Here is an 11,722-nt window from a genome sequence, read left to right as displayed (position 1 = left end):
TCTGTCTCCATCTCCCCAGCACTGGCATTACAGGCATGCACCACCGTGCCTGGCTTTTTAACATGGGTGTCTGGGGATTAAACTCAAATTCCCAAGCTTGCATGACAAGCTTTCATGATGGAGCCAATCTCACAGCCCCCACTGGTAGCTGTTGCTGTAGAATCTTGTCTCTGACATCCAAAGTCCTTCCTCTTTCCTTCCACCAACCAGCTGGACAGTGTGCTGGGCTGTGCTCTAGTGGTCTTAGCAACAGCCTTCCCCAGCTTTGACCAGGGAAGAGAGCCAGGGCCTTCCCGACACCCAAGGGCACTTTGCCTAGAATGGAAGAAGTGGCAGGGGTTGCTAAAACCACGCAGATGTCTCCCTGAGACTCTCATGTCTTCTGATTCTACCAGCTCACCTTCTAAAACTCTATTCTAGAGAAACCATCAAACCACAGACAAAGCCTCTGAAGTGACCCAGATGGCAGCGCTGAGGTTTCCAACTAAACCCTGTCTGCTTCTAAAGATAAAAGAAAGCTTAAATGTGGTGAAAAACATAGAAGGTCTAAAAAACAGACCCGGATAAGTTTATATATAGGGAAAACTATATCGAACTAAGACAGACATCAGATAAGATTAACAGTAGCTTAGACATCGCAGAAGAGGAGGTAAACTCTTTATTTTGGGTACCTTAAGCGGTGAGGATGAAGATGAAGCAGATGATGCTGATGAGGGGGTAAACCTTGGCTAACACTTATTTACCTCTAGCTGTGGACCAAAGTCTGTTCATGTCCCAGACTAGTTTATTTGTTGCGACTGAAAGACCCCAGGCTAGACCCTTTATAAAGAAAAGAGGTGAGTGCATGCAGCTCACGCCCCAGAAGACTACACGTCCAAGACAAGGTGGCTCTGCAGATTTTTCTGGGGTGAAGGCCTTCTTGACTGAGTCACACCTCAGTTGCTGGCGCTGTGAGGGAGTGTGGAGGCGTACCTGTGAGAGGAAGAGATACCTCAGCAAGATAGGCAGCCAGAGACAGGGAGGGGTAATAATGGCCTCCCACCAGGCTTCACCTCTTTGTGTTTTGCTTTTGAAATAGGTCTTGCTATCTAGCCCGTGCTAGCCTAGACCTTGTTCTATAGACTAGACTGGCCTCAAACACACGTTAAGCCTCTGCCTCCCTAGTACTGAGGTTACGAATGTGCACCATGATGCGGTGCCCCACCTCGTAAAGCCCCCTCATTTCTCAATATCTCCATAAAAGGGCCAAGCCTGAGCTAATGGGGGTGCTTTCTAGACCATGTGGACTCTGCACCTTGCAACATTCCTATTCCATGGGTGGCACCCTTGAACTTTCTCACACAGGACTATTCGAAGGGGCAGAGCAAATTGACGTGCTGCAGGTTGAGCTGCTGGGACAATGGCAGGCTCTTTAACCCGGGTAGCCTGCCTTTGAATCAATCCCATCTCCTGAGCCCTCTTCCACTCCGTGTAGCTCTACCACCCCACGCACGATTCTGTGGAGGCATCCTTCACTGGGTGGCTAAGTGTGGTATGCTTTGACCAACTTACCTCAAAAAACTTCCAGCAATCACAACAGTGAGGAACCCTCGACCCTGGTTTGCAAATGAGGATACCGAACTTCATGGAGGCAAAATCTTTTCCCAGGGCCCCAGACCTGGCAAAAGAAAGAACTAGAACACTCTGTCAGGTGTGCCCTGGCTCTGCTAAACATAAATCAGGGGCCACAGTGAGGCAGGGGTTTTCATCTCTGTTTGTGGCCTTCTGGGAGCAACAGAGAGATGCCCGACCCAGCTACTGTGCCTCCTGCCCAAGACAGGTCAGAGTGGGGAGGTGGCCGCAGGCCCTATCAAGAACCCCGATCTAGAAGGTTGCTTTCGGTTAAAGAGGCATGTGGGCAGGAACACGGGCCTAGTATTGAGCAGGTGGAGACCAGCCAAGAGCCAGCTGGTCATAGAAAACGCTGGAGGCCACGGGCCTGTCTGCAGCCTCCACAGGAGTGACAGTTTCACAGGAACGCTCACCCCCACACCCATCAAGTTAAATATCACATTTCTTAAAACTTATTGAATGCCAATCACCCCTCCACTAAGTGACTTATACAAATGAGAATAAGCCAGAAGCCTCGAGTTTCTCTGCTGTTGAGTTGCTTCCTCCTTTTCAGAAGATTGCTGGGTAAGGGGCATTTTGTTTTATTTTGTTCTGCTTTCGAGAGAATTTTTGGTAGCCCAGCAGCCTTGAGCTCTCTATGCAGCCCAGACTGGCTTTGAACTTGCAGTCATCCTCCTGCCTCAGCCTCCCAAATGCTGGGATGAACTGCAGAAGGCACCGTGCCTGACTAACGACTTCACATGTACATGGCTTTCTCATAAATGAATATTAGTTGGTTGATTGAGTTCAGAAACAAAAGGGCAGTTGGTAGAGTGCTCTGGAATCCTCACAATCGTGAGGGCGAGACCGAAGAACCACAACTGTGAAACTGGACTGGAACACAGAGACAGACTCTAAAACAAAGGAAAGAAGAAAGAAGAGCGGGAGGGAGGAAGGAAAGGAGAGAGGGAGAGAGGGAAGGAACCTGCTGTCACAATTTTTGAATGAACTGATTGACCAGAAGCAAGAAGGTCAGTCTGGGCATTCTGTCTCCAACAGTCACCTACAAGCATGGAATACCCCATCTCTGCTGTTGATGGACAAAGTCCCCTGGTGTGTCCTTCAGGCAACAGCTCCGCCCTTGTTGGCTGGGTCCCTGTCATTTGTCACATTGGGATTCTCTGGAGTAAATTGGGACAGATTGTCTGCAGGCTAAGTTGTCAACACAGGTCAATGACCTTCTAAACGTGGGTGTTCTTTGAGTCAGCAAACCCACGTGATGCAATCGTTGGGCATCAGCTGGGATATCGGGACATCTCCTTCGCCGAACTTGAATGATAAAATACAGTCAACAACCTGTGTGTCCGTCTGTACAAGACTCATTATGCAGTCAGTACAGTGGTAAAGTGTGAAGCTGCTTCCCAAAACCACCTTCTAAAAGATGCTCAACAATGGAGAAACACGTTCAGCTCACACCAGGAAGTGGACGAAAGGACTCAGGCTGGGGCTGGGGCTCAACTGGTGGAGTGCTAGCCTTGGCTCATGAGGCCCTCCCTGGGTGCCAAGCCTGGAGCCAGATGGCACACAGCTGTAATTCTAGAACTTGGGAGGTAGAGGAGGATGGGAAATTCAAGGTCATCTTTGACTAAATGAAGAGTTTGAGGCCAGCCTGGGTTACACGAGACCTTGTCTGGGGTGGGGTGGGGACTAACTGTACAAAGTGCCGCATGTAACGTTTTCCTAGTTTGGTATAGTGAAAATATGGAGGCAGAAAAATGAAAAAGGTATATACATAAACATCTAATAGATAATAGGCAAGTAGATAGAATGATAGATAATAGATTAGAAAGATGATTAATGTTATATTGATTGGCAATAGATAGACAAACATAATAGATTACATAGATGGCAGATGATAGACTATTGATATTCATATTATGAGTTTCATGCTATTAGGTTTATTATTTGATATTAGGTGGATGTTATTTATGATATTAGATGAATAATAGATTATTGATAGATAGGTGATAGATAGATAGATAGATAGATAGATACATACATACATACATACATACATACATACAAAACAGTACCACAAGGACATAAACCAAAATGCTAATCATGTTTCTTGTTTCTGCAAATGATCCTGCATTTCAGGTTGTGTGTTTTTCAAGTCTTGGGCCATAGGGCTGGGGTTGTGGCTCAGTGATAAAGTGTTTGCCTAGCTTATCCAAGGCCTTGGGGTCCATCCCCTAGACCTAGAAGGCGCTTGCCAAATCTCCCATTCTAGATACATGTTTCCTTTTTATCAAAAACCTGGTGGAGACCCCAATAAGTCAAAAAAAGTAACACAACCCCAGAGTCATAGAAAAGAGGAAGCGAGTTTAGTGGGATGGCTTTAAGTTTCTCTCCATATAATTTGATGTTAGCCGTCGGCTTGCTGTATATAGCTTTTATTATATTTAGGTATGACCCTTGTATCCCTAATATCTCCAATACTTTTATCATAAAGGGATGTTGAATTTTGTCAAATGCTTTTTCAGCATCTAATGAAATGATCATATGGTTTTTTTCTTTCAGTTTATTTATATGATGGATTACATTGATAGATTTTCGTATGTTGAACCAGCCCTGCATCCCTGGGATGAAGCCTACTTGATCATAATGGATAATTTTTCTAATGTGTTCTTGGATACGGTTTGCCAGTATTTTGTTGAGGATTTTTGCATCAATGTTCATGAGTGAGATTGGTCTATAATTTTCTTTCTTGGTTGAGTCTTTGTGCGGTTTTGGTATCAGGGTAACTGTAGCTTCATAAAAGGAATTTGGTAATGCCTCTTCTGTTTCTATATTGTGAAATACATTAAGGAGTATAGGTATTGGTTCTTCTTGGAAGTTCTGGAAGAATTCCGCATTGAAGCCATCTGGTCCTGGGCTTTTTTTGGTAGGGAGGTTTTTGATAACCTCTTCTAATTCTTCGCGACTAACAGGTCTATTTAGGTTGTTCACCTGGTCCTGGTTTAACTTTGGTATATGGTATTTATCTAAAAAAGTGTCCATTTCCTTTACATTTTCCAGTTTTGTGGCATATAGGCTTTTGTAGTAAGATCTAATGATTCTCTGAATTTCCTCTGTGTCTGTGGTTATGTCCCAAAGAAAAGAGGAAGCGAGAGGCACATGGGTTGATCCCGCAGGAGCTGGGAAGGCTTGGGTAGGATGGGTCAGGGGACCTAATATAAGGGACTGCCTACGTGGCAAGGGACTTCTGTCAGCTGCCGCTCTCACTCTGTGCTGGAACCATGAGACTCGCCCTGCTGTGTGGCCTGCTGCTGCTGGCTGGTGAGTGGGGATAGGTGTGAGGCTGGGGAGGAAGCAGGATCGAAGGTAGATCCTGAGTGTCCCACCCTAACCTGGGCTGCTCTGATCCTGGGGACACTAGAACTGCAGTTCCTAACATCTCCACTAACAGCAAGGACTCATCAAAGGATGCTTCTGGCTTCAGCCAGAGATCTGGGGCAGACTGAACTGTGTGGCATTCTGGGAAGAGGATCCCTCTCCCGCTGGCAGGGAGGGATCCGGGCACAGTTTCTACTTACTCTTTAGAAGATCAGATGTAAAAACATTGTTGCTTGCATATTGGCTTTCATTTTCTCAATCCATCTCAAGATACATGATTTTATAAAGGTCATCCATTTTTCTTTTCTTTTCTTTATTTCTTTCTTTCTTTTTTTTTTTTTTTTTTTTTTTTGAGGCAGGGTTTCTCTGTAGCTTTTGGAGCCTGTCCTGAAACTAGCTCTTGTAGACCAGGCTGGTCTCGAACTCACAGAGATCAGCCTGCCTCTGCCTCCTGAGTGCTGGGATTAAAAACGTTCATCACTACTGCCCGGCAAGCTCATTCATTTTTTTAAAAGTGATTTTATAGCCAGGCAGTATGGCACACACCTTTAATCACAGCACTGGGGAGGCAGAGGCAGGCAGATCTCTGACTTTGAAGCCAGCCTGGTCTACAGAGAGAGTTCCAGGATAGCCAAGGCTACACAAAGAAACACTGTCTTGTTGTCTTGGGACTTCCATACCCTTGAGAGGGACACTTGCCCAGGGCTACAGGGAAGCCCATTAACAAGCACGCAATGGAACTACAGAAATTCATCCTTCAACATAGAGACAATACAAGGCAGAGACACACTTCTTAGGATCCGCGTTCACCCACCACCTCCTGGCAATACACGCTAGGCCAAACCACCTGACCTCTTCATCTCCTCAGCTCCACAGCATCCTCTCTCTGCTGCTGAGGAGACATCCTAGTGAGAAAAACAGTGACCAAGCCTTACACAGAGCTTATCATCTTCTTCCCTCAAGTGATTCTTCTGACCATATATTCCTCATCCCTGGGAGTGGAGGAATGGAGGGGAACCAAGGACAAGCTATTGAGATAGAAATCTCTGACGAGCTTTGGTAGACATCACTTGGGCTTACTTCCTCAGGCTTGGTTTGACTCACTGCCAAACCACACAAAGCACAGAGAATTTCAACTGAATGCATTGGCAAGGGAGAGCTGCCCCCTTCGGGAGGGAGCTGAGTTGAACTTGATAGGGATAGCTTCGAAGCAAAGAATTAGAGGGCAAGCCTGGTATGGTTGGTGGCTTACAACCAGAATCCCAGCACTCGGGAGGCTGAGACAGGAGGATAGTCATGGGTTCAAGACCACCTTGGGTTACAGAGGGAAAAATTGTTGGGGTGGGGGTATGGGGAACATGGAGAGACAGAGAGGCCAAGAAAGGCAAGATTCTGAATTCAGATCTTCAGTTAGTGCCCACGGTGGATCCTGTCTTTGCAGTCAATTGCTTTGGGGATCTCCATCATGGAATCTGAGCCACCATCCAGGTGGCTATCCTGGATGATTTCTGGGGGGGAGGGGGGGTTGGGGTCAATTATCAGAACAGTCAAGGATTAGCTAGGCCTGTAGTTAACATCCCTTACCCAGGAGCACTGTGTCAAACAGGAGTGTGCACACAGAGAGGACACCACCACCCACACAATAGCCAGTCACTTCTAATTACAGCCCAGGACCACCTGTTTATGACCTTCTCTTTGTCCACTGCATGAATGTCTCCCAATGCCTCCTTTCTCACATTAGAGTCCTCCAGCATGGGCCTCGGTTCTCCTTCATTTTTACTGTGTTCCTGAAGGAACTCACTGCGATGCCAGGCCAGGAACGGACAGCTTGGTCCCATCTCCCCTAAGCCTGTGGCTGCCCCTGACCTACATTTCCTGCGTTCTCGACACACACTCTTTTGTCCTCATCTCGTCTGTTTCTCCCAACTTTCCCCAGAATTCATCGATTCCATATATTTTATTTCTCCTAATTTAACATAATGTGCTCCTCTCTCCCAATAAAACAGATTTCCCTTAAGATCAATTCTAGCCAGCAGCTACGAGGCCTGAAATGAGCAGCATTGATTTTTAAATCACACTGCCTCCTCAGAGACCTACCAGGCGCTGTAAAACTCAGATTTCTCTAGAGAGGAAGGCACTGGTCATGGGAGGAGGGTGAGTCAGGCCCTCTCTCCTCATTCTGAATTGGAAATCAATGCTCAGAGACAGAGAAGCCAGACAGCATCAGGTTTGATTCTGGTTCGGTTTTCTTCCATCTATGACCTTGAGTAAATCAGGGAGCCTCTATCTGCTCATTCGGAAAATGAGGCTTAACAAATGAAATTCCTGGGCTAGGGGGACATCCCAGTTGGTAAAGATCTTGCCTTGAAAACATGAGAACCTGAGTTTGGCCCTCAGAATCTGAGTGGGAAATGCCAGGTGGGGTGGTTTGTGCTTGTAATCTCAGTACAGAGACAGGAGGATGCTGGTCTCACTGGTTTGCCGGTCCAGCCTAAATGGTGAACCTGAGGCTAATGATAGACCTCGTGTCAAGGGAAAGTGGGCAGCATTCCCTCTGTTCTCTCTACTCACATCTGTATGTGCCCAGACATGCACAAACACACACAGGTACACACATAGGCAGGCACACACACACACACACACACACACACACACACACACACACACTCTTGGCAAGGGAGGCAGAGGCAGGCAGATTTCTGAGAATCTAAGGCCAGCCCGGTCTACATAATGAGTTCCAGGTCAGCCAGAGCTCCACAGTGAGACTGTCCCAACAACAACAACAAAATGGAATTCCCAGCCGGGCACGGTGGCACAGATCATAATCCAAGCACTTGGGAGGTAGAGGCAAGAGGGTCAGGAATTCAAGGTCAGTCTCATCTACTTCCACACCTGTGCTATCTGAGACACTGCCTCAACTCTCCTTGCCAAAATAAGAGGTTCCCAGCACCCACCCCATGTACCAACTCCGATTTTCACAGAAGCTCCACGGTGATGTGTGACGATCACGTTGGAAGAAATTGAGAGAGGAGGAAATGAGAGCCCTCCAGACCATCACTGCCACTTTTCTGTACACCTAAAGCTGTTCCAAAGTAGACGTTCATTTATTGAAAAAGGGATGGAGGGGGCTAGAAAGATGACTCAGGGGTTAGGAGCACCTGCGGCTCTTGCAGGGGACCCAGCTTCGTTCACAGCACCCACATCAGGCTGCTCAAAAGCACCTGATTCTATGCAGTCTTTGAACATCTGAAGGCACCTGCACTCATGTCTCCACACACGCATGCACACGCATGCACACACTCACACACACACTCACACACACACACTCACACACACACACTCACACACACACACACACAGAGAAAGAGAGTTAAAAATAATCTTAATAAACCTTTAAAAGGGGGATGGAATCAGGAAATTAATACCTGAGAGACCTGTTACTAAGGACTCAGTTCCAGTCGCTGTATTTTTTATTTTCCCTTCTCAGTTCTGGGCACAGAACTCGGGGCTGACACATGTTAAACTTGGGCTCGATCACCAAGCTACCCTACCCTAGCCAACACTTTTTAAAATACCAGTGGCAGCTGGCACTATTTGATAGCACCATCATTTCAAGTCCCTTGCCTGGCCCAGCACAGTTGAGCCCCCACACCCCCATGGGATCTTGGTACCCCCATGACCTTCACCCCTTCCTTCCTTATTTGGTTGTGTGGCAGGTATAACTCCAACCCAGGGAGGGATCCTGAACCTGAACAAGATGATCAAACGTATGACTGGGAAGACAGCCTTATTCAGCTACCGGTTTTATGGCTGTCATTGTGGATTTGGTGGCAAAGGAGAACCCAAAGATGACACAGACAGGTATACTCCCCTCCCTGGCCTACTTCGGACTCTCTCCTTCCTTCCATGTTTATAAAACGCATTTTGTAGTGCATGTACTATGTCCTGGGAACTCTGCTGAGGCTAATATAACCCCAGTCCTCTTGGAACTGGCCTTCTAGAAGGTTCCCCAGAATGCCTTGAAGTCCTGGCATCTTCCGAACCTGGGACTAATATCCCACACTCCTTGTTGTCATTATATGTGGTATTCTGAAGCCCAACCTCGTTGCCTTTTCTTATTTGATTTTCACAATCATTTGGAGGGTCAGCCAGACAAGTCACGTGACCTTTGTCAAGGGTCTCAAGCCCCAAATTTATGTTTCCTCATCTGTGATGAGGGTGATACCAGCACCTCCATCATGGGCAAGTCATGGGGATTAAGAGAGAGTACGTGGTTGGAACAAGTGTCTGGTGTATGGGAACCCTTGACCAACAGAGCTCTCGTGACCTCAAGGGAACCCGAATGTCTTTGATCATCCCTGGTGGGCATGTGGGGGGAACAGGTGGTGACCAGAGCTGACCAGTAACTCCTACAGCGGTGTGCCCTGCCTGCCTCTCCCCATAGGTGCTGTCAAAAACACGACTGCTGCTATGAACACCTGAAGACGGATGGATGCAGAACCATGACGGACAATTACAGATACAACATTTCCCAGGGCGTCATCCACTGCTGTGAGTATCTGAGGGCCCAGGGCTGGAGCTGGGAAGTCCTAGCCCTCCCTGCCTCCGTAGACTTAGTGACATTACGTAAAACACTCACCAGCTGATGCTGTTCCTCTCCCATGAGACAGTAGGGAACAGGCAGAACAGGGTTGAGGTATGGAGAGGACCAAGGGGACACCCTACCATTTTGTTATCCAGATGCCAGGCCCATCACTGACCAGCTGTGTGCTCAACACTTTTTAACCTCTCTCAAATTCAGTGTCCTCCTTGGTAATCTGCCGAATCAAGATAGGAAGAACTTCAGGGGATGCTAGCCATCCCCATTCTAGTGGGGGAACACATAGGTATCCCCAATACGGCCTTTCTTTTTACAACCCTTGGACCCTCATAACAGCTCACCTTAAGGTTAATGGAGCTACAGAAGCTAACACAGATGCTCACCTGGTGGGGATACTCACTCACTATCCCAGCTTCCCTTCAGAGCGCTGATCTGAGCCAGGACGGCTCCTTCACACTGCCTGGTCCTCCTGCTGGCCTGTGCTCCCCATGCTTCGGCTTGGCACGGCTTGTTCATTCTGTGACCCTCTACCACCTGCCTTCCCTCCTGTCCATTTGGCTCAGCTTCCTCCCTCCAGGACCAGCTTCTCAGTAGCTGCTCAGTGACTGTAGAATGAACAGATGTGATCACAGGAAAGGGAGCAAGAACAGAGAGGTGGAGGGCATGCACACCATCCGAAGAGGCTACTTGGGGTTGGTGGTATCACCAGCGATGAGCAGGGACCCCGTGTTGCTTTTGGGACCCCCTCTGTACCCCACAGGCAGTCTCAGGAAGGGACAGATACTGAGTCAACCCCTGTTTCTTTCACCCACAGCTGACCAAGGGAGCCAGTGTGAGAAGCAGTTGTGCGCTTGTGACAAGGAACTGGCCACGTGCCTGAAGGAAAACCTGAGCACCTACAACAAGCGTCTGCGGATCTACTGGCGGCCCAGCTGCAAGGGCAAGACTCCTATATGCTAGGAGAGCTCACTATCTGTTCCCTAGATTGCACCCTGTTCCAGGGCATGTCGAGCACTGAAGTCCCCTGCAGAATTGCTGCCTCCCACCCCAGTGTCTAGTCTCCTGGACCAGCTCCTTGCAAAAGGGCCTGGGCTTGAGGACTTCGCCTTGGTGTCTCTCTGCTATAAGGGACCTTTTTGTCTATCTTTGGCTGTTCTTCCTTCAAACTCCGGTCTTTCTGGGCCTAGGAGAAGATCTCACATATGAGTTCAGATCCCAGCCCTCTGGCCTGTGTCCTTCTCCCTAGCCCCATTTGGTTTCAGTTGGCAACCTGGTGCCCAGGTAGCCTCCTAGAACCCAGCAGGGACACCACCACCAAGGACTTGAGGGCTGAGGGAAGCTGTAATCTTGTTGCTCTGGGTGTTGGGGCCTGGCCTGCTGTTTCTTGTGTATTTGTGCTTTCTTTGGGGTCTCCTGCTACAATGTAGACTCAGGGGCTCCTCCTCTGGAAGCCCTTCTGGGCTGGCACTACTCCCCATTTCTAAAGGTTCCTTTGTGCTGGACTCTCTGGGTGACATTAACACCCCACATGTCTCCTGAGGCCAGAGTGGTGAGATGTCCCTAAGGCTCCTCTCTTCCCAGGCCTGATGTCTTTCCCTGGTTCCCTGGAAACCTTCCTTTCTCCAAAGAGCCCTTTCAATAAACCATTAGCACAGAGCCCCTGACTCGTGTACCACCTCTAGGGAGACACATCGCAGACAGGTAACAGACAGGCCCACTGTCTTCGTGTTCTTCCTGCCTTCCAGAACCATGGACCTAATTGCAAAACTCAGAGCCGATGCTATAGCCAAGGAAAGTGTGTGTTTGTTCATCAGTGGCAGAATCAGGGGGAGGCATCCTTGGAAGCTCAGCCTCCCGCCTGAACAAGGATGTGTGTTCTTCTAAAGGGGAGAGGGTGGCTGGGGAGACTCCATTGGGTAGATAATCTTTTTCTGCTCAAATCGATTCAGCCTACCTTCGTCCCTGCTATAGGGGTTGCAGAGGCTCCCGTGGTTGGCTGATCTGGTGTAGTGTCGGAAACAGAACTTGGCAAAAGGGATCATCTGGCAAGGTCTGAGCTGGGATTTGCCTGGCAACAACTCTTTCAGAGAACATCTGTCATTCTTGTGTGATTAGCTGTGCTTCGAGCCACGGCTG

At 48.3% G+C, this 11,722-nt stretch overlaps 1 protein-coding gene across 1 annotated transcript; it reads left to right on the top strand.

Annotated features, from left to right (window-relative positions):
* Window positions 1–4,869: 4,869 nt before the first annotated feature.
* Pla2g2d (phospholipase A2 group IID) lies at window positions 4,870–11,237 on the top strand. The gene is made up of 4 exons (XM_041652721.1): window positions 4,870–4,929; window positions 8,703–8,847; window positions 9,431–9,537; window positions 10,401–11,237. The coding sequence occupies exons 1-4, from the start codon at window positions 4,890–4,892 to the stop codon at window positions 10,544–10,546; spliced, it is 438 nt and encodes a 145-aa protein (XP_041508655.1). The 5' UTR covers window positions 4,870–4,889; the 3' UTR covers window positions 10,547–11,237.
* Window positions 11,238–11,722: the final 485 nt, after the last annotated feature.

Source organism: Microtus oregoni, unplaced genomic scaffold (genome assembly GCF_018167655.1).
Source record: "Microtus oregoni isolate MIOR12 unplaced genomic scaffold, Mior012 000005F_ref0000423, whole genome shotgun sequence".
NCBI classification, from domain to species: Eukaryota; Metazoa; Chordata; class Mammalia; order Rodentia; family Cricetidae; genus Microtus; species Microtus oregoni.
Note: the sequence above shows the minus strand (reverse complement) of the source record. Positions and strands in the feature narration are given on the sequence as shown.

What these genes read in the sequence shown, in the direction of transcription:
- Pla2g2d (XM_041652721.1), top strand. Translation starts at nt 4,890, where the DNA reads ATGAGACTCGCCCTGCTGTGTGGCCTGCTGCTGCTGGCTG. An exon ending in TGGCCTGCTGCTGCTGGCTG is followed by an intron (nt 4,930 to 8,702) that starts GTGAGTGGGGAT and finishes GTTGTGTGGCAG; the next exon opens with GTATAACTCCAACCCAGGGA. An exon ending in CCAGGGCGTCATCCACTGCT is followed by an intron (nt 9,538 to 10,400) that starts GTGAGTATCTGA and finishes TTTCACCCACAG; the next exon opens with CTGACCAAGGGAGCCAGTGT.